The 22,463-nt window shown below is 38.6% G+C and overlaps 1 protein-coding gene across 5 annotated transcripts; it reads right to left on the bottom strand.

Moving 5' to 3' along the window:
- Positions 1 to 1,580: 1,580 nt before the first annotated feature.
- Positions 1,581 to 22,463, bottom strand: sbno1 (strawberry notch homolog 1 (Drosophila)). Of its 5 annotated transcripts, none has more exons than XM_065262705.2 (33): positions 22,042 to 22,463; positions 20,899 to 21,015; positions 20,670 to 20,750; positions 17,749 to 18,079; positions 17,410 to 17,448; positions 17,174 to 17,274; positions 16,988 to 17,084; positions 16,673 to 16,833; positions 15,345 to 15,478; positions 15,164 to 15,254; positions 14,922 to 15,083; positions 13,485 to 13,620; positions 13,302 to 13,407; positions 13,028 to 13,181; positions 12,716 to 12,898; positions 12,537 to 12,634; positions 12,302 to 12,447; positions 10,004 to 10,198; positions 9,757 to 9,933; positions 9,379 to 9,551; positions 7,638 to 7,769; positions 7,377 to 7,512; positions 7,177 to 7,289; positions 7,017 to 7,088; positions 6,843 to 6,942; positions 6,687 to 6,761; positions 6,444 to 6,590; positions 5,072 to 5,166; positions 4,872 to 4,958; positions 4,651 to 4,788; positions 3,170 to 3,246; positions 2,867 to 3,060; positions 1,581 to 2,780 (listed from the first exon to the last, which is right to left on the bottom strand). In XM_065262705.2, exons 2-33 carry the CDS (start codon positions 21,010 to 21,012, stop codon positions 2,638 to 2,640), a joined length of 4,188 nt encoding a protein of 1,395 aa, XP_065118777.1. In that variant the 5' UTR covers positions 21,013 to 21,015; positions 22,042 to 22,463; the 3' UTR covers positions 1,581 to 2,637. The 5 variants fall into 5 exon arrangements, with proteins under 5 accessions (XP_065118777.1, XP_065118766.1, XP_065118785.1 ...); XM_065262694.2 differs by having other exon boundaries at positions 22,113 to 22,463; XM_065262713.1 differs by lacking the exon at positions 22,042 to 22,463 and adding an exon at positions 22,014 to 22,032.

Genomic DNA, 22,463 nt, shown 5'->3' with positions numbered 1-22,463 from the left:
CAAATATTAGAAAATTATAAATGAGAATCAGGGCAATTTTAATTTAAAATTTAATTTTTAACACAGCAACGTCGGCCCACGGCCCTCAGCCAGGTTTGATGTTTGGCCATTGGTAGGAAAAGTTTGGGCACCCCTGGTCTATGTTAACCATAGACCTGATATGTGACCACAAAACCAATCATAAGGGTTAATTTTTTATATTTAGATTTCTAAATAAATAAGCTTTCCATTGATGTATGATTTGTAAGGATAGGACAATATTTGGCCGAGCTACAATTTGAGGGTGCAAAAAATTAGAGAAAATTGCCTTTAAAGTTGTACAAATGAAGTCCTTAGCAACAGATATTCCTATATTTGATATATTTACAGTAGGAAATATACAAAATATTTTAATGGAGCATACTCTTTATTTAATATCCTAATGTTATTGGCATTAAACAAAATCTATCAATTTGACCCATACAATGTATTGTTGGCTATTGCTACAAATATACCCATGCAACTTATGACTGGTTTTGCGGTCCAGGGTCACATGAGTAACCCACTTCTAGCCAAAACAAACTTGAATTTGGTCACATTGCGTTTTTGCCTAAATATTTGCTTACATGATGGAATATCAGACATCTCACAAAGTCAACAGTGATTACAAGCGGATTGGTTTGGTTTTATTTATTTTCTCTCATCTATAGTTAGATGGCTATTAAATTGTCAGTAGCTGTGTTTCCACAGTGTAAAAAAATTTACAAAAAAAAATAATGCATCATTTTTGCGTCCCTCTTTTTTAAGCAAGTTTCACATGGAATTTTAAGCAATGCCTTAAAAAAAATTGAGCTTAAACTGCTTAAAATTCCATGTAAAGCTTACTTAAAAAAATTGCAATTGCTTAAAATTTCATGTAAAACTTACTTTAAAAAGTGGGTGCAAAAATTATGCACTATATATTTTTTTTTTTGTAAATCCAGCGTATTTTTTCCCCAGTGCATTACCCTTTAAATTGCGCAAATTGACATTAAAAACTGAAAATGAAGAGTTTCGTTGCAAAAGGAGATAACTTTTATTTTGTTTTTTGGATGTGCATTCCAATTAATATCACTTCAACTGCAGTTGGTTTGTTTGGATTTAAACCTTCATAACTTAAATACAGCCAAGTAGCACCATTAAACAAAATAATAATATAACCTATAATAAACATGTTTTGACAAAAATGTTAAAAACGGATTTGTTCTCCTTTTGCAACGAAACTCTTCAAATACAGCATATGGAAACACGTACATTTTCATTGGCCGTATTTTCAATTCGCAGTTTTAATTGCACAATTAAAGGGTAATGAAAACCCAGCTACTGACAGCCCAAATTTTGTCTTTTTTTAGCCCAGACGTCTGTCCTGTGTTTGCATGGCTATTAACGTCTTTTAAACACAATATTGCTTGCTTGGAATATGAATGTCTATGAACAACTGATGTACCAAGTTTATATTAAGACCTATATTGTATGGTTCCCATACCACACTGAAACAATAAAATGTCAACATTTAATACATCCAAACCATCCTTTAAGTGCCAGAAAAAAAGACATGTTGAAAAAGAGGTAAATCACAAGATTTATTGGTCATATGCAAGAGGTAGAGATCTTGCAGTCAGTTCAATTTTTCATACGCCATGTACAGACTCATCAGTAGTGCAACTCGTGCAAGGATGAAAATGACATTGTCTTCAGAGTGCCGTAACGTCTAGAATTCAGCAAAACATTTGACATTTCAGATATGCAACTATACACTGAGATACATCAGAGAGAGCATGTGTCAAACTCCAACATTTACAGCAAAAATGAGATTTGGGATAAAGTACTATTCGGATGTCCTCGTCGTCCACCAATCGTTTTAAGCGATAGTAAATTATTAAAACCAAGAAATAGAAAATGCCTCACCCAAAAAAATGAGCAAAGCCGATCGCTGTAGAAAACATTGCAGGTGACACTTTCAAAACAAAAAAAATGTTACGCACACCCTTATTACCTGAATTAACTCAAAACTGAAAAAACTGTCGACCTCATACGAACATCGCTTTCCACAACTAAACAAAATCCAAATGGTTTTTCAAACCATGCAATGCCTCGGTTCGCAAATAAAGTCTGGGTCGAGATTACACTGCGTCCGGTCTTGAACAAGGTACCGTATTAAGTGGTAAACAAGCAATGCCATGCCCAAGACGTGCTGCACGGCTTTAAAGGCTAAAGGGAGATGAAGGTGAACGGTTTGGACGTTGTGCATCAGGCGTTGAACAGAAAGTGAAAGGTATGATTGCGAGTAAAACCCTGAGCTCTGTCCTGTGTACATAGTGTAGGTGAATTTACAGCCCTCTTATGAATTTGAGAGCCCAAGTATGTCCTCAATGGAAAGCACGGGCGATGATGTTTCAGTAAAAAGGACCTTTTTACGGCCTTTCGATGCGGCCTCCTCGTGCTTAACGCTCAGACCTCCGATTCGCTAGTCCAGCAAGCTCCTTCGGCAATGAGTTCTCTTTGGACACGAACCCTGAAATACTAAATAGGACGAGCACCGTCTTCCTCTCGGCTTACCGGCAGCGAGGAAGAGGAATGGTGGCCGGCCGACTCGCTGTAAGGGGCGAGGTGGTCGCGTTACGTGCTGACGCCGTGGCTGATGCTCTGCGGGTGCAGCTGCTGCCACATCTGTTGCTGTTGTACCGCCAGCTGCTGCGACTGATCCGACGACGACAGGATGTTGATGAGGGGAGACACGCAGTTTGCAGGAATGATCAGACCTGAGCGGGACATACAGACCTGTTTAATAACACTAGATGCTTATTTCATTACATCAAGCAACCAAACGACTGCAGTGTCAACTTACCCACAATCCTCTGCCCGTCCTCTGTTCTCAAGCGTACAATCTGCATCTTCACATTGGCGCCGCTGACCGAAGCCAATACGCCCTCGACTTTGGTCCACACGCTTAGCACAGAACCGCACAGGACGAAGTAAGTCCTGCAGCGCAGCCCGATCTCACACTGGAGCCCAATAGAGGCCTTCTTGCAGTTCCCTCGCCTGTTCAAAAAACATCCACCGGTTCAAGCATGTGGATCATATGATGCACAAACCAAAGTAAAGCTTTGTGCTTTAAGATCGGTTTATGATATCGAAGACAAGCACCTACCAGTACGCATGGGAGCAGATGTCAGCTGAAGAGTTATACTGATCGATCCAGTGCTGCTTGGCATCATCTGACAGAACCTGTTTAGAGATGAAGGCGTTGGCAATGAATAAGAAACAGGACACAAATATATAAATGGGTAAATGTTTCCTGTTACTAGCTGCGTTACCTTTCAAAATTGAGCAATTAAAAATGCACCCAAAGCAAACATGCCAATTTCGTATAAATTCCCATGAGTTTTTACGCTCGAGTGAGGTGTTAAGGCATTCGAACAAGAAATATCTCAAAACTGCAATGAAAACATTTACAGTTCACCTGACGTGCGTAAAAGTCACATGATCATTCTTTAAATATGGCACGGTTCGATTTAAGGACAGGACAAGGGCGCATGACATTAAAATACTGTGAGAGTGATTTGGGAATCGGCTGCTCCGTTTGCTTTATAAGGCACTTTTCATAAAAAATGTCAGCGCTGGCTGGCAACTTAAAAAAAAAATACAAATAAAATGTTGGTGTGGAAAGAGTTAATGTAAACGCCGCTACACTGACAAAGTATTAAAAGAACTTATGAAAAATATTAATGTATGGTTGCTAAGTTATTCCTTAATCACTGGCAGATGGGAAAAGTACATTTTCAGGGTTCCCACACCTTAGTTAACTTCAAATTCAAGGACTTAATGTGGGGATACATTCCAAGTGAGAGCAAGGTTACATCGTGTTACCTTTTAAGATACATCATTACAGTTCCCTTTCGAGGGAACTCGCGCTGCGTCACTGCAGTGACACTTTGGGGACGCCTCCAGGGGTAAGTGCGTCTGAATGTGTATATCAAATTCAACCAATGGTGAGGCTTAACGACAAAGACAGGGTGACGCGGGAGCCAGGAAGTATATCGCTATCTAAAATATTGTCAAAGACGGCGTTACAGGGACGCAGGAAGTATGGCAAGGGAGACGCAGCGTCTCGTTCCCTTCTCAAGGAACAACAGTTACATACGTAACCCGAGACGTTTTCATGTGTCAAACACAACTGTGCAAAAAAGCATTTTGGTATGAATCAACATTCGCATACAGAAAATATAAGCATTTAAAGCGAACAGTTAAGCACAAAAAAGTCTAGAATTTTTATGATATTATCCTACACTACACAGGGAATAATATGGATTTTTTTCCAGAAAACTTCTTGCAGAAAATAGATTCAAGCACTTTCAATGACCTGTATCTATATATGTATATTTTTAAAACTTCCCAGGGCCTTGAATATTTTTCCCAGATTCACAAACTTTAAAGGATTTCAAGGACCTGTGGGAACCCTGCATTTTAAACCTTAAACTACACGTTTATGTACTTGGCAATTTTCAGTGCATTTCATCAGTAACTGTTCCCAGGGATTAAATCTGCACAATATTAGCACTGGCAATGACCTTCTCTATCAACTGAGGTACAGAAAAACTTTCAATATCACATCAAATATAACTGAAATACCTTTTTACTTCTTTTCTTAATGTCTGCATACATCTCCAGTTTCACTTGTTTGCCTGTATTTGGTCGGTACACCATGAAGAGTCTCTTTCTGGGGTTGACTTCTTTTATCAGGATGGCAACTTTCTTGTTATTTCGCACCTTGAGATGAACCAGAGACAATTATTTAGTATTAAATAACTAAGTTTATTACTCAGTCAAGCAGTCTAAGAATGAGAAGTCACCTGTACATAGAATCCATCATCTGGTCCATTCTGATCGGCCCAGACATGAGTGGCGTCCTCCCATGACATTCCCCTCTCAACACTGACCTGAACACACACAATAAACCTTTATTAACCAAAACCTAACTATTCGGACTTATACACGAGTATTATAAATAGTAAACACTAGATGAGTACAAGATGATATACTCTCTACGTACTGTATAGAGCTCCACATGTCCTGAAGTAGAATATCCTGGTGTCAAGAATTTTTTAGCATCGGCTTTCTTCACTTTCTCATCTCCTGAGCCCAAATCTGCAATAACACAAAAAATTGGAAACAAAGCATAGCTAGTGTGAAATATCTAATAATATGTGTTTAAAAGGCCCATTTTTACAAAATGTAATATAAGTCTCAGGTGTGTCTAAGGTTTCCGCTCAAAATACCCCACAGATCGTTTATTATAGCATGTCCAAAATGTTCCAAAAAGTGTTTTCATGTGTGTACCTTTAAATGTAAATGAGCTACAGCTCCTTACGCCCCTTACCAATAGACAGCGAGCCCTTTCGGTTAAATGGATCTGATTTCTGAGAGAACAGTATCTTTAGCCGCATTAACACTACAATATGCTAACAAATACATTTTGGGTAAAATTAACCAGGGAGTCAGTGGCTGTAGACGGGGCTTTATCAGTGTGATGTCACATTAACAAGGGAATCAAAACAGCATGTTTAATGGGGATAAAAAAGCAGGGTTTCCCGCAGCACATTTCAGTTCGGGCGGCCCGCCTAAGCTTGGAAACCCTACCGCCTTAACTAGGTCGTCAAAAAAAAAGAAAAATTTGCTGCACAAAAGGCCGTCCTGCATCTCGAAGAATAGCGTGTACACGCTTCACACCGCGAGTGGGGACGTGCGCCAAACGGCCAAAGTGAGAAAAACGTGGTCCGGACTAGGGATGCTAAACAATTAATCGCGATTAATCGTTAGCAGAATAAAAGTTTTTGTTTACATCACATATGTGTGTAAACTGTGTATAATAAATATGTGTATATATATAAATATGAACACATTCATGTATAATTTTAAGAAAAAAAAATGTATATATTAAGTATTTATATTTATAGATAATATAAATTATACATAAATATACACATGTATATACACATGTAACCATTTCTAAAACACATACATGCATGTGTGTACATTTATTTATACGAATTTATTATACACAGTTCACACACATATATGATGTAAACAAAAACTTTTATTCTGCTAACGATTAATCGCGATTAATTGTTTAGCATCCCTAGTCCGGACCATCACTGTCTGGAGGATAACTAGCCAGTTGATAAAACATCTCGGAGAATAGCGCGGACGTCATTGAATTTTTCAGATTTATTAAAAATTATTCAAAGCAATTACACATTTTAAAGCGATTGCTGCAAAAAAAAAATTGTCATAATCTCTAGTAAATCATTATTTTGTTTAGGTGGCATTCAGAATCGTGGGAAAATTATGATTTTGAAACTAAAGCGATTCTCATTTTTTCCAGAATTGTGAAGATTTCATGCATGTTTAAAGCACCTTCTTACCTAAAATACCCATGTCGTATCTGCCGTTCTTTTTAGCATTCTGTATAACAGCGCTGAGTGTGTCTGAGAAATACTGAAAGAGGGCGTTCTGCTGCTGGACCTCCATACCGAGAATCCGGTTCAAGAACTTCCCAATGTTGTTGTAATCTTTACGAAAGCAAGCAAACGTATATGATCAGAAATGACACCATTATCTGTGTCTGATGGTGGCATCTATGCTTGTAAAAAGTTTTTAAATGTTACCTTTATCCAGTGAGAGAACACCAGATCTATCCTCTACATTTATGAGACCCACACCGATTAAACCTTGCCGGATTTCTGCAAAAAAAAATTGCAAAGTTATAAAATTTTATTATTTTAATCATTTTATCCCGTGCATGTCTATAATCATGACAGTACCTTTAAAGAAATCACCATCAAAGTCAGACGGCGGAGACACTAAAGGAGAATCCAAATTGACGATAGACTTCATGACTATTTCAAGAGCGTTTCTGCCGTACTGTAAAACAAAAACAGGTGTCAGATGATCTAACAAATAAAAATATGAACTCTTTCTCTACAAACAGTCCTTACTTTATTATCAAAGTTAAATCGGCTGAGGTCTCTCGTCTCTGTGGCTCTTCTGTCACCGTGAGTAAGAGCGCCCTGTTTGAGAAAGACAATGAAGCTGTAACGTTAAAAACAAGCTTTGTTGGTTTGCCGTCGAGACGTACTTCATTCACGAGTGACTCACCAGGCTTTCCAGACGTTTGGCAACAATAGAGGCAAATCTTTGTTCCCCTGCCAGTTCAGAGATGAGGAACACGTATTCGGGAGCAGTGACCTGGTTTGATCTGTGCGTTCGACCTGTTTGCACACGATCCAAAGTCACTCGACTGACAACTCAAATCTTTCAGTAGACAAAGTAATTTTATTGCAATTTTATCAACTTACCAAACTGCTGAATTGCTCTGTCAGCACTCCAGGGCAGCTCTAAGGTCATGTGTACCCTCCTCCTTTGGTTTTTCACTCGCCGGTCGGCTTGAAGGGAAATACCGGAGCTGGCCGCCTCAGAGATGATTGCAATGTTCTATAAAGACAGAAAAGTTCATTTGTGCATTTGACAAACGCTTTTATCCAAAGCAGCTTGCAAGTTACAGACGTTGCACTGCTTCCTCAATCCTCTATCAAGTTTAGACAACATAAGCAACAAACCTTTTCTCCATCCATAAATCTCTGCTTCTCCGTGAGGTTCAGGATTTCAACGGGAACGTCGAGTTCGGATCGGGATTCGTAGGAAATGCTGCCATCGTCGTTGCTGACTACCCTGCCTTTGCGTCCAGTCATCTGCATTACACAAGATGTGCGTTTTTAAAGTTGCATTATTTTATCAAATTAAAGGATTTCTCCACTTCCATAAAAAAATTAACCCCCCCATGTTATCCAAGATGTTTATATCTTGCTTTTATCAGTCGAAAAGAAATGAAGTTTGACGAAAACATTCCTATATAGTGGACTGTTGGGCTCAATTCAAGTCGACTTTATAGGAATGTTTTCCTCAAACTTTCCAAATTGAAAGTCCAAATTGCAGTTTCAAAGTGCTCTGAACAATCCCAAATGAGGCATAAGGGTCCGTCATTTTCACCAAAAATTTTTTAACTTTTAACCACAACTTCTCTTCTTGTACTAACCCTGGGATGTGCGTCCATATGTATTACGTAATCATGTTGAAAGGTCATGCATGCCGTATGCGAAACAACCACTCCAGGGTGATTCTCGTGAAATTAGACTAATGAGGTGTTGTGAAACATTTTGATAAAAAAGTAAATGCAAAGTAAGAGTATCAAAATAAGAAGCATACAGTTACAAACATCTCTTCATGTACTATTTTGCACATGATTTCAAATGACATCATACAAACCACATTTAAGGGGAAAATTTTCATTACCGCAACGTGTCCATGACTGGATTTGGGTTCTTTGACATGGAAATATTTATAATTAAAAAATCTAAAAATAAAAAGCTTCAGTGCATGTTATACTATTAACATTTACAGTAAAGAAACATGTGATATTAGTGATCATTGATTAATGTAGAGACAATAATAAGGAATATAAATGTGTCCAAGACCAATTTTCTCATCCTCCGCAACAATTTTTAATCATTGTTTAAGCCCTTAATGAACTAACATTTTCAACATTTTGACTGTGACACTCAAGATGGCTACCAGGTACGCAGTTATTTTCCTCTCCAGATAAAAGTTGAAATTTTGTTTGTCATAGTACCTAGACAACTTTGTAAGTTCTCATTACCGAAACATGAGTTTGTAAATGCATATATTTAATGTTATATCATGTTGCGGTAATGATAATTTTTGATAATGATTATCTAAAAAATTTAAATAATAAATCCTCTAAAAATAATGGTTATAGTTAGTTCAGACCTTAATCTTATATGTGCAAAAAAAATTCGTGAGAATCACCCTCCAGTGTTTACAAGTGTGGAGAAAGAGGAGCGGTCAGATGTTGTTGTATTTGGAATGATATTAATTAACATCTTTGTGTAAGTTTATTGTTTAAAAGGTCCATACGTGTGCAAATTGCATACGTCATGTGTGACCTTTCGATGTGATGACATAACACGTAAGGTATCCCAGGGATAGTGCAAGACAAGAAGTTGTGGTTAAAGGTACACATTTGGTAAACATGATGATCATTTCGCTAGATAAGACCCTTAATGCCTCGTTTGGGATTGTTTGAGCTCTATGAAGCTTGATTGAAACTGCAATTTAAACCTTCAGACAACTATATAGAGAAAAATCCTGGAATTTTTTCCTCAAAAAAAAACAAAAAACTATTTCTTCTCGACTGAACAAAGACAGAAATAAACATCTTGGATGTTCTTATGTAAGTGAAGTAATCCTAAGCACGATTATTGACCTGAAGTCATTTGTTACCTCTGCGACATTGTCGGGACCTCCGAGCTCATCGATCAGCTCATCGAGCGTGTTGGGTGGCAGATCCTGAGCCAGTCGCTCCAGTTGTTCCAGCAGGTCCCTCTTCATTTTCTGGGCATCCTCGACAGCATCTTGACTGGTCATACAGCTGCTCTCCTCTGGCTCAGTTTTGGCTGTGGCAGATTTGGAATCAGCGATTAGAAATCATTCACAGTCAGTTTAGGAAGTTCCCAATTCAGTGTTGCAAAACACAAAGCCTGTGTTTTTACTCTAAACCAGCTTTGAGTAAGAAAATTTGACCACACAATTACATATAAACAATTTGTTTTGTTTGAGATCTGCAAATGGCCTACATAGTTTAGCTCACAGATAACATACCAACAGGAACGATGTTGTTTGAAGGTTTCATAGCAGGTGCCGTAAAAGTGGGCCTGGTCGTTCCCAGTCCAGATGCTAACAAGGCACTCTGAATGGAGTCTGGATCAATGCTCTTTTTCTTCTTCTTGTTTCTCTTCTCTTTGCTCTTTTTGGTGTCTTTTCTGATGAGCCAAGGATCTGTCGAGTTAACAGATAATAAGTATTTTATATAGCTTAGTAATATGCGAATTTGCATCTAAAATCTTACCATCTTCATCGTCTTCACTGGAATCATCCTTAAAGGGATTGAAGTCATCCTCATCTTCTCCTGAGCTGGCCGATTTGAAGCTGTCGTCACTGTCGCCATCTTTGTCTGAATCGTCAGAGTTGCTCTCATCCGAGCTGGCACCCGACAAACGTCCAGATTTACGGGCTTTCTTCACTTCCTTCTTTGTTTCTGTACCTGAAAACATGTAAACCCCCAGGCGGTCAGAGCGAAACTCTTTCTTTGATGCCTTCATTTTCAATTTGACTAATGCCTATTATTGGTTTCATTTCCTTAAACATCTACAAACCCCATTTCTAAATATAAGGAACAATTTTTGATACTCCATAGAGGTTTTCATGTCCTGCAAATCGCTGGGGGTTATCATGTAAGAGAATGTGTGACCCTGGACCTCAAAACACAAGTCATAAGTGACAGGGGTATTTTTGTAGCAATAGCCAACAATACATTGTATGGGTCAAAATTATTATTTATGCCAAAAATCTATAGGATATTAAGTAAAGATCATGTTCCATGAAGATATTTTGTATATCTCCTACCATAAAAATATTTTAAAAAAGTTTTTATCATTAGTAATGTTTATACCTTGTATTTGATTTATTTATAAAAAATGTTTACCTTAGTGTTGTTAAGAACTTCATTTGGACAACTTTAAAGGTGATTTTCTCAATATTTAGATTTTATTGCACCCTCAGATTCAAAATTTTCCTTCAATGGAAAGCTTATTTATTTAAGCTTTTATATGATGTATATATCTTAAAGGCACACTCCACTTTATTGAAAATATGCTAATTTTCCAGCTCTCCTAGAGTTAAATGAAAACACCACCGTTTTTCAATATTTTACTATGTACCTCAACTTAGATAAATTAATACATACCTATCTTTTTTCAATGCATGCACTTAATCTTTGTACAGCGCCTCGTGAATGTGTTAGCATTTAGCCTAGCCCCATTCATTCCTATGGCTCCAAACAAAAGTTTTATTTTGTGCCACCATACTTACTCGTGTAACTACTTATGTAACACTCTTTAAACAGGAAAAACATGGAAGTGTTTGGTGGCTTCTTAATTCATCCCTGTTTAAATCCTAAGGAATGAATGGGCGAGGCTAACACATTCACGAGGCGCTGTACAAAGATTACAAGTGCATGCATTAAAAAAAGATAGGGATGTATTAATTTGTCCAAGTAGTTAAATATAAAAAAAACTGTGGCATTTTCCTTAAAACCTTTGACGTTTACCGTTATGGAATCAATTAACTGGCAGTACCATTTTTAGCATAGCTTAGCATAATCAATTGAATCTGATTAGACCATTAGCATCGGGCCAAAAAATAACCAAAGAATTTTGATATTTTTCCTATTTAAAACTTGACTCTTCTGTAGTTACATCATGTACGAAGACCGACAAAAAATTTAAAGTTGCGATTTTCTAGGACGATATGGCTAGGAACTACACTTTCTTTCTGGGGTAATAATCAAGGACAAAGTGGTGACACTTTGGGGACACCAAAATATATATAAAAATTCAACCAATGGCGAGGCTTAACGACAAAGACAGGGTGACACGAGAGCCAGGAAGTATATCGCTATCTGAAATATTGCCAAAGACGCGGTCACAGGGACACAGGAAGTATGGTAAGGAAGACGCAGCGGCTCGTTCCCTTCTCAGGGAACAACAGTTACATACATAACCAGAAACGTTTTCATGTGTCAAACACAACTATGCAAAAAATCATTTTGGTATGAATCAACATTCGGATACAGAAGAAATATAAGCATTTAAAGCGAACAGTTTACCACGTGTGCATAAAGTCTAGAATTTTTACGATATTATCCTACACTAAACGGGAATAATATGGATTTTTTTCCACAAAACTTATTGCATAAAACAGATTCAAGCACTTTTAATGACCTGTATTGTATATCTATGCATGTTTATTTTCAAAAACTTCCCAGGCCCTTGAATTTTCTCAGATTCACAAACTTGAACTTTTTTTAGGCGCGATGCTAATGGTCTAATCAGATTAAATGGATTATGCTAAGCTATGCTAAAGGTGCTAGCGCCAGACCCGGTGATCAGCTGAATGGATTCCAAAACGGTAAGAATCAAATGTTTAACTCTATGGGAGCTGAAAAATGAGCCTAGTTTCAAAAAAAGTGGAGTGTCCTTTTAAGGCTGGTTTTGTGGACCAAGATCACATAGTTAACAGGAACCTTTCAGCCTTGTGTATATTCAAAATACACTACAACCTCTCATACCTTGTGTTATTACAATACCTTTGCGCTTTTTTCCTTTCTGCTCAGTGATGGTTTCCAAAGGTGATGGCGTTTTCTTTGCAGACAGGTCTATACCCAACAAACTAAAGAGCTTCTGTCTGTCTGGAGCAGGGAAATGCTTCTCCACCAGGGACTGCAGCACACCCCTTCATCATAACACAAACAGAAACCAGATCAGTTAACCATATTTATTTAAATTACTCTGCTGATAAATGAAAAATTGAGACACGCTTACTTTGCAGTGGAGACGAAGTCATTAAGCTCGCCTCCGCCCTCCTCCAATGCTTCAAGGGTTCGAGCCTCTCCAGTTGATTGAAGACCAATCACCACACACTACACAGAACGACAAAGTTTATTACAACCAAATACAGTGAATCTTTCTCTCCATAAGTTTTAAAGTAAGTCCAAACTAACCTTTCCGTTTTTCACCTCCTCACGTGCCAACTGCACCACTCTTCGAACCTTAGAAGCAATGCACAGGTACTTGAAGAACCTCTGGTGAGCAGACCAGAATTGACCCCACATCGACTTCTTCATCCGTTGTTCGGCATCCATCAGGTTTGCGGCTTGCTGGAACTTCTCCCTGGCACTCACCCACTGCAATTTTGCAAGGTAAATTACTTTACGATCAGCACTTTGCGACCACTTATGCCACTTAATCACGCATTATAAAAGTGTTTCATAGCCACTTTGAGAAGACACTGATGTTAGTTATATCATACGCACCAAGCGGACCGATTTGTTGTACATTTTGATGTAGTCGTTCGTCAAAGGAACTTCTTCGATTTTAAACGTCACACCTGTGAAGCTCAGCTGTCGAGCGATGTACATTCCTCTCAGCTTCATATCCATGGCAACAATCTCCATGGCACCAACACCTCTAAAATAAAGCCAGCATAACAGGATTACACTCACTATTCGGAGGATGCATGAATATAATAAGCAAGGTCACGGATGTATGAATGCACAAGACGAACGCCATCATCTGTTATTAACTCACCTTCTCTCAACAGCTTGGATAAAATTAGTAAATTCCTTAAATGGAGTTCCTTCACCCCAGATACCAAGTCGATTCATGTAGGCCATGTTTCGAGGTTCAGATGCTCCTATATAAATAACAGGCACAAAACATGTAGTAATACACTAAATCCCAGGTTTATACAAGATTAAAAACAACACGTACCTGTGGCGCTGGCATACACAACCCTAGCTTTCGGCAGCTTGTTCTGTAGCTCTAGGACTGCCAGCCCGGTCTTTGTGGGTTTGGATGACCCAATAGGGCAAACATTTTTGGCTTTGTGACATTCATCAAATATGATCTGAATCATGCAGTCAAGGAAATCAGTCACCATAGTTACAGCTGAGCTTTGAGAACGAACACATCTCTACTGTTTACTTTCACATCTCTAAGTATTTGATTTATATTTAATTATGCATTTAATCTGCAATGGCTAAAAAGAGATCTTTAAAGCAAAGCGAGTTTGAAATGTTTAACATTAAAGAGCAAGAAATAAACATTTTTACTGAATTAATGTACGAATTCAACCATTTTTATTTATTTTGAGCAATAATACACATTAAAGGTCACCTAATATGGCAATTTTTCAACATGTAAAATTCGTCTAAGGTGTACAAAGAACGTGCCTGTGAAGTGTTAGGTCCAAATACCCTATAGATGATTTATTATATCCTGTTGAAAAAAAATGTGTGTGTGTCTCTTTAAATGCAAATGAGCTGCTGCTGCTTTTCTTTTCATTTACGGTTATCTATAACAAAAATATACACGGTTATTAATAAAATAATCCCTTTACTTCATTGCTCATTAACGTGCGTTGATGAATTATGTAAAGAATATTTAAAATAGAAATTATGACCGAACTGTGGTCTTTGAACAGTTGTGGGCGGGGCCTACGCAAAGTGATGTTAGATTTTAGATGAGAGTTTTACAGATGAGACTGTTGAGGTTTTACAGGAACTAAAAACAAAAGAGTGGGCAGTTGTACTCAAGTTAAAAGATAAGGAAAGAGTGTCAAACTAGTTTAACTTTTTCACCGCCAGCGTTAAAAAAAAAAGTTGCCAGCCAGCGCCAACGTTTTTCATGATTTTCACCAAAGTTTAATGCCTTCCAGAAAATGTTCTTCTTTAAATATATAAACATACAATATACCAAATGAAAGAACAGACCCTCTGCTTTCAAACAAAAAAAAACATTTCATCCTACCTTTAGTGGTTCTTTTGCAATCAGCTTTTGAATATGGGTAGGTTTTTGCAAAAACACCATATTTAGAGCAAAAAGCAGAGATATTCCATATTTGTGACGGACTTTTCATAGAGATCCCATTCAGAGCGATCTTTAAAACATACACGGACATGCAGCGGCTTGCCATAGGGCAATACTTCCGGGTTTAAAAAGTTGCGGATAATAGCGGTATTGCGGAAAGACGGAAAATCTCGTCATTGGCAGGGAAGCGGTTTCTCTTAATTGTCGAGATATCTCGTCAATGGCGGGGAAAGAGTTAATGACATTGTGATTATCACGGTTTTCTATCACTAATACCAATACAGTAAATATTTTAAAACAAAGTGCCCATGCATGAACTCTCCTGCGGTTAAAGGATACAACACCATCAAAGTCATCTCCACACCAATGCAGTAGCTGTTTGAATCTCGTCTTGTACTTTCCCCCAGACTGACTCTCTCCAATCAGAGACGAGTATGTGGCAAAGATCACGCCTTTCTTCACACTGCCATTGTGTTTTGAAGAGATCTTTCCATATTTGAACTGAAAAAGGGATGAGGTGAATAAACTTACCACTGAAGTGACAACAATGAGCATTTTTGGATAAGCAGGAAGTAAAGTACCTTGTTTAACGAATGGACCTGAATGTTCTTTGCTCCGATGTCTCTCAAATCCCTCTCTGCGTCATATTTTAAGTCATTCGAGACACTAAACCTGCAAAGAACGAGCGGGGAACAAATGCATTAGTAATGCTATAAATGGCATACACCAAATTTCTGCATGAAAAATAATATATATATTTACCAGAGGGATCTTTTCCTGCCAAGAAGATAGTTTTCATATATGATGCCAGCAATGGTTCGACCCTTTCCGACTCCGGCACCATCTCCAATCAGATAAGCCGCTCGGTCTCCATTTGGTAGGAATGTCTCGTGTTGCTGTATAAAATAAAAACAAGAATGAGAGACAGAACTTAAAATAAAACAGTCAGTTCTGTTACAGTGTAATTATATTTTTGATTCAAGGGACAGTGTGTACATTTTAGAAGGATCTTTTGACAGCAATGCAATATAATATAAATAACTATGTTTTCAGTGGTGTATAAAGACCTTACATAATGAACTGTATTGTTATTATTACCTTAAAATGAGCTGTTTTTATCTACATACACCTCGGGCCCCCTTACACGGAAGCCGCCATTTTGCGGCATCATGTTACTACAGTAGCCCTAAACGGACAAACTGTTATACGGAGCGTGTTTACCACGATGACATGTTTGTCCTGTGATGGCTACCGTAGCTTCTCTATGTGATTCGAAAGGGAGGGGTGCAATTCGCCACCTCACCACTAGATGCCGCTAAAATCTACACACTGCACCTTTAAAACAACTCTTATGTTCGCAGTTACTTCTAAACTGTGCGCGCGTTCACACCAGACGCGAATAAAATGAATAAATAGCTCTATTCTCGCGTCATTGGACGCTTGAACATTTTGCGTTAATTCACTTCATTCTCACGTGAAACTCGCATCATTTGTTTTTTGCAATTTACCAGATTGTCTGACCTTCACATACACTTTTTTCCAAGCAAGATCCTTTTTAATCCTGTTTCTATAAAAGTACAAAGATGTGTCGTACAGCGACGATGATTTTGTCCTCCATTGTTGTTTTGTATTTGTGCCTCAGCTTGCTACGTCGTAATCACGTCAATACTAGAGAAAGCTCCTGATGTGGCGCTAATATCTGCCAAGGTTCCAATTTTCGCGTGAATCAGAGTCAAACAGCCCGAAAAACTCAATTTGCACGAATGAGGTGGCAACAATGTCGCATCTTTGCATTGACTTAACAAGTGAATCACTCACGATTAATGCTTCATTTGCATTCGGTATGAATGCACCATGAGTTTGACATAAGCATATATTTTTTCTTTTCTTTTAAACGCCATGCCAGCTTCTAAGGCTATATTCACGGCAAAAATAAAGTCTAATTATATAATAAAAAAGACTTAAAAAGATTACTTGATTAAAAACTTTTTATAAAGTAAAGCATATATTTTCAAGTCTGGAATAACCTTGTGCTCAAAATGTCATACACAACAGAAATGACTAATGCACTTTAAATGTCGAAAACAAACCTGGGCAGCGTAAGTGATGGCCTCAAGCTGAAGGGCAGATAACCAGCCCCTGTCTATGGTCTCTTCTGGTATGGAAAGTCTGTACCAAACATCTGGTGGGTTGACGCTGGAGAGCGAGCTGGTCTCTACGACAGAATCAGGGTGTCGCAGACCAATCCTCACTGAGAAATGACACAAGAGCAACTTTAACAAACCATGTAAGCAAACACATTTTTAATCCACCAACTAACTTTGAAGAAAAGTGTGCATCTCACATACAGTCAGTATATAACAATAAATTAGCCATAAGTACAGATAATCTATTATTATACATACGTTTCATTGGCATGTACTCAGCATACGTCTCGGCATGACCCAACTCTTCTTCTTCCTCCTCTTCTGGTTCTTCTTCCTCCTTCATTCCTGATAGTTTCTAAAAAAATCAAACATCAACAAAGGGGTGAAATTTGTGCTTAGCGATCACGAATACTTAATGTTTTTTGAAAATTATTACAAATTTACATTCACAGGTGAGAAGCTCCGCATTTTCATGTCATCGTTGACCCAGATTCTTGCTACATCTTTGCCCGACACCTCTTTCTTCAGGCCGTTGTTTAATTCGGCTAAAAAACAGAAAGATAAGAAACGGTTAGGATAAAATCCGATGACAAACACACAGCAGACACGTCCCACATCGTGAGCACCTGCGAAACATCAGACTCTAGTGCACGTGAGCTCCATTAAAACCCTACCCATACCTGATTTGTTCATCATCTTTGTGGAGACCAGAATAATTTCTGAAAGGAAGAGCACTGATATTAAAAAAAAAAAACAGATTACATCCACACAGTCTCCGATAAACCTTAAATGTCCCAGAGATAAATCCTGAAAACTGTGTTAACACAAACTCATAAATGCATGAACTAAACAGTAAAAAATACAATCAGGTCTTGCTTTACCTCAAATATGAAACCAGCAAAAACGAAATGGAGGCCAGTAAAATCTAGTGCTATAAAGCCGACAGCTTCATCGACAGACCCTTACAAACAACAAACATCTACAATAGCTCGAGGTCCAACACGTTTGCCAGCACTCACTTGTGCCTGTGGCTGTTGCCGTAGCAACGGGCTGAGCTATGTCGGGCGGAGGCTTCAACTTCATAAGTTCTCCAAGGCTGCTGCTCGTCTTCAGGCTGCCGGGTCTGAGAAGGTCCTTCAACCTGATCTGATCATTGCTTGGAGCGCAAATGCTGGAAGAAGAGGATGAGCTCAGCTGGGCTGCATGGCTTGTGTGTACCACCTTGGTTACTGTGATAGTCTGCCTGGAAGCGGTCCCGGCTGACGGTTTGGTCACTACGATGGTTCCCAGTGATGGCAACTGATTCAGTTGATTTAAGACAAAGGTAGTGGTTGAGGGCTGAGGCTTCTCCTGTAACAAATCACAGACAGCAAATCATTAAACTAGTTTCTAAAGGCACAATGTGTTTTTTCACCACTAGAGGTCGCTAAACATCAACAACGGTGTAGCTTGATGACGCTGTGAAAGAGTGTGGAACGAGGGGAGTTGGAGTCTGCACACATTGATTGGCGGATGACAAAGGCATTGCATGTTTGCATGATTTATTTTCATGCCGTAAAGCAAGTTTTTGTAGTTTTCCCTCGAACTACAGGACCGCGACCCGATGGTTGGAAACTTCTTTAGTGCGGTTTTGGCCGATAGAGGGCTGCAAAGCGAATGTGAAAGTGCCGTTCACCCTGTTTCGAGTGGATGAAGGACTGAAACTTTTTGGAAACGTTATTTTAAGGTAAAAAAAAACTCTACGGTGTTGCTTTAACTTCAAATTCAAGGACCTTTCAAGGACTTTCCAGGTCTAATACCGTCAAATTCAAGGACTAAATGTGGGGACACATTTCAAGTGAGAGCAAGGTTACATTGTGTTATCTTTTAAGATACATTGTTACAATTCCCTTTTGAGGGAACTCACGCTGCGTCACTGCGGTGACACTTTGGGGACGCATCCAGGAGTAAGTGCGTCTGAATGTGTTTATCAAATTCAACCAATAGTGAGGCTTAACGCCAAAGACAGGGTGACGCAGGAGCCAGGAAGTATATCGCTATCTAAAATATTGCCATAGATGGCGTTACAGGGACGCAGGAAGTATGGCAAGGGACACGCAGCGTCTCGTTCCCTTCTCAGGGAACAACAGTTACATACGTAACCCGAAATGTTTTTATGTGTCAAACACAACAATTCGCATACAGTAGATATAAGCATTTAAAGCGAAAATTTTTGCACATGTGCTTAAAAAGTCTAGAATTTTTATGATATTATCCTACACTACACAGGAAATAATATGGACTATTTTCCAGAAAACTTCTTGCATAAAATAGATTCAAGCACTTTCAATGACCTGTATCTATGTATGTATATTTTCAAAAACTTCCCAGGGCCTTGAAATTTCCCCCCAGATTCACAAACTTTCAAGGATTTCAAGGACCCGTGGGAACCCTGTATCATGAGAGTGATGCAACAGTTCTGCTTTTGTATTGCTCTTGTGATACTTTAATGTCACACGCCAATCGGTCTGTGAAGTGCAACAAAGTTGAACACACCAAAGGCAGAAACGGAGGAAAACCTGGACATGATACCACTGAAAATAAACCATACAAACAGGGTTGGAGCACTGGTTAATTCTCTAACTTTTAACATTGTCTTATAAAACATTTGGGATAATGCAAGTGCACATTTGAACAAAACATTTAAGGCAGTTTGTTAGAGATTTTTGTATATTGCGCCTTTAACCCCTACAACTAAAAAATGCCGTATTTCCACTATTATTCATCAGGTGGCGCTCTTACCCAACTTATAAAACCTAGAAGCAACACCTTAGGGCAAACAGTACAAACTACGTGAATGTTTTGTAGATCGCTCTAAATATGATCTCTATTAAAAGTTCTCTTTGTATTTTTGAAGAAACCTAATATCCCCAGCTGCACTACTTCCTGAACTTCAGCCAGCTCCTTGTTTCCTGTCTGCCATTATTGGACAAATTGATTAATCCAGGTGTGTCTGATTATTGTTGTGACAACTGAGGTCAGGAACACCTGGATTAATCAGTTTGACCAATAATGGCAGACAGAAAACAAGGAGCCGGCTGAAGTTCAGGAAGTAGTGCAGCTGGGCATGAAGCCTATTTGAGAGGTGATAAAAAGAGAACAAATGAAGTTAGGATTTTTTTAAAGGACTGGGAATGTTCTTTCAGTTGATATACTGTATGTAATGTTATATATCTAAAGAAAAATGTTTTCTGGAAGGTATCAAAGGTGCAGTGTGTAAATTAGTGATGATGGTGCGAATTGCAACCAACGGCTCAGTCCACTGCTCACCCCTCGCTTTTAAAACACAGAGAAGCTACGGTAGCCACCACCAGAGACAACTTAGTAAAAAAAGTTTGTCCGTTAACTCTTTCGCCACCAACGTTTTTTAAAACAGTTGCCAGTCAACATTTTTCATGATTTTCACAAAAGTTTAATGCCTTCCAGAAAATGTTCTACTTTAAATATATAAATATACTCGTCATTGGCAGGGAAGCGTTTTCTCTTGATTGACGAGATATCTCGTCAATGGCGGCGAAAGAGTTAAGGGCTTCTGTAGAAACATGGCTGCACAAAATGGCACTTTCCATGTAAGGGGACCCTTTGTGTATGTAGATAAAAACGTCTCATTCTAAGGTAATAATCACATAACGGTTCATTATGTAAGGTCTTTATACATCCCTGATAATATAGTTGTGTATATTACTTTGCATTTCTGTCAAGAGATCCTTCAAAAAATTACACACTGCACCTTTAAACTTTTGTGAAAATCACAATAAAAAATGCTGGGGCTGGCTGGCAACCTTTTTTAAAAATGATGATGGGGAAAGAGTTAAACAAGTGTAAATCTATTCTGAAGCTGTCTAAATAAAAAAGGCATTAAGGTTTAGTCCGGACCCGTTTAATAAACATGTAAACTTACCCTGATTGTGACTGTAGGTGATGGTGGAACTCCAGGTGCTTCATTACCAAGACCAATGCCAAGAGCATTTATTGACAAAGACTATAAAGACAAACAAATATCAGTCATCTCATGTGCTCATTTAAAAAGATGTGGAGTGTATTCAGATTCGAAGTACTAATGTAAACACATCATAAGCATTCACGGTCAACACTAGTGTATGACAATATTCATGCGGGATGGTATTTACCTGTTGCGAGGAAGGGGTTGGTATAACATCCTGAGGATCAACCTCAAAAAAGTCATTAGGACATATTCCACTTTCACTAAGAGCAGCTAGAAGCAAATCCTGTCCAGGATCCATTGTCTGAAAGAAAGACAGAAGATACAAGTGTAACACTTCTGCTAACCTAACCAAAAAGTTAGCTCTAAAGTTACAAACTATATATTTTATAAGCTTGAATGATTAAAAAAAACAAAATTCAGCAAATTGAACCTCAAGCACAAATAACTTCTACCACAACAGTGTCAAGACCAGTTAAATATAGAGCTGGATGCCGTTTAGGCCTTCTTCGTTTATAAAAAAAAATACGTTATACGAATGTTTTTACGAATTTAGACAATAACAAATTCATTATTTTATTTGGTAAGTTAATAATAATAACAACTAGTGTGCTATTGCTGCAAACAGCTCGTGCTCACCACATCAACTCCACACGTGTTTGCCAAAACTGATCCAACTATATACTTCCTGGTCTGACGTTGCTGCTGGTTGTTAATGTCATTCAATTTTAACGTCTAAATAAAACCAAAAAAACACGTTTTAACGATCACTGATGTGAACTAAACAGCGCAAATAATCTGTAATGTAATCTGATGGCACAACATCAGACACCTTGTACAGTAACTTAAACGTGCTATCATCAGGAGAGCTGTACTTTAGTCTAAAACATTCAGTCCTTTCCCAACAACAGTATCGCCGATTAAATAAACACTCTAATGGATAAAAATATTAAACTGCAGCCTAATAAACCCTCGTTCCTCAAAATTGTGCAGTGTAATGCTGCATGTGGTGACAACAGCCCCTCAGTCTTGGCAACGCTGGTTGCTAGCTAATTTCCCTCACGACCCGTTTCATGCCAAACGGGGGTCGCAACACTGTTTAAATGGACTATAAACGAGTTAAAATATATTCGATAGAAGTTGTCAAGCAGAGAACGACCCATTTAATGTTATTAACGTGAATCATCCCAGTCAGTGACTTTGTCAAAAGTGCGCTAACGGCTCTCTAGGTTAGCTGCCAAACGCGTTAACACACTGCTCTAGCCAGTCCCCGTAGCGAAACGCAATAAAACTTAATATTACTTGTCATGAGGACCCTATATATGCTAACATTGTAATCCTGGTAGAAAGGAGACCAAAATCTGTGTTTGACAGCTAATGTCCGATGAGTTGAAAACGTACTCCGCTCGGTTCTTCGGGATCCCAACCGTCGCGGCGATGTGCAGAATGTCGCCGCTGCTCGCGCTGCTTGTTTTCTAACCGCTCGGCGCCATCTTTGCCCGAGACGCGTGCAGGTCACGTGATGCTGCAGCTTGAAAAACAGCCGATTTTGCGTCCAGATTTTTTCCCGTCCGGAAGACGATAGCGAGGCGTGGAGCACCGACCGAGAGCCAGCCTGCGACCATCATTCAAAAACCATAGAAACCCGTCCATATTAATCGTGGTGTATAATTATTTTTTTAAATCAAATGTAGTCGGAGAAGGAGAGCGCCGAAGACCCGTCACGTGACCTCACCCTCATTTTCAGGAAAT

This window comes from Paramisgurnus dabryanus, chromosome 10, assembly GCF_030506205.2.
Source record: "Paramisgurnus dabryanus chromosome 10, PD_genome_1.1, whole genome shotgun sequence".
Taxonomy (NCBI): Eukaryota; Metazoa; Chordata; class Actinopteri; order Cypriniformes; family Cobitidae; genus Paramisgurnus; species Paramisgurnus dabryanus.
The sequence above is the reverse complement of the archived record's forward strand: the minus strand, read 5'-3'. Positions and strand labels throughout refer to the sequence as shown.

What these genes read in the sequence shown, in the direction of transcription:
- sbno1 (XM_065262705.2), bottom strand. Translation starts at nt 21,012, where the DNA reads ATGGATCCTGGACAGGATTTGCTTCTAGCTGCTCTTAGTGAAAGTGGA. An exon ending in TGAGTACATGCCAATGAAAC is followed by an intron (nt 16,834 to 16,987) that starts GTATGTATAATA and finishes GTCATTTCTCAG; the next exon opens with TGAGGATTGGTCTGCGACAC. An exon ending in TGTGTATGCCAGCGCCACAG is followed by an intron (nt 13,408 to 13,484) that starts GTACGTGTTGTT and finishes TTATTTATATAG; the next exon opens with GAGCATCTGAACCTCGAAAC.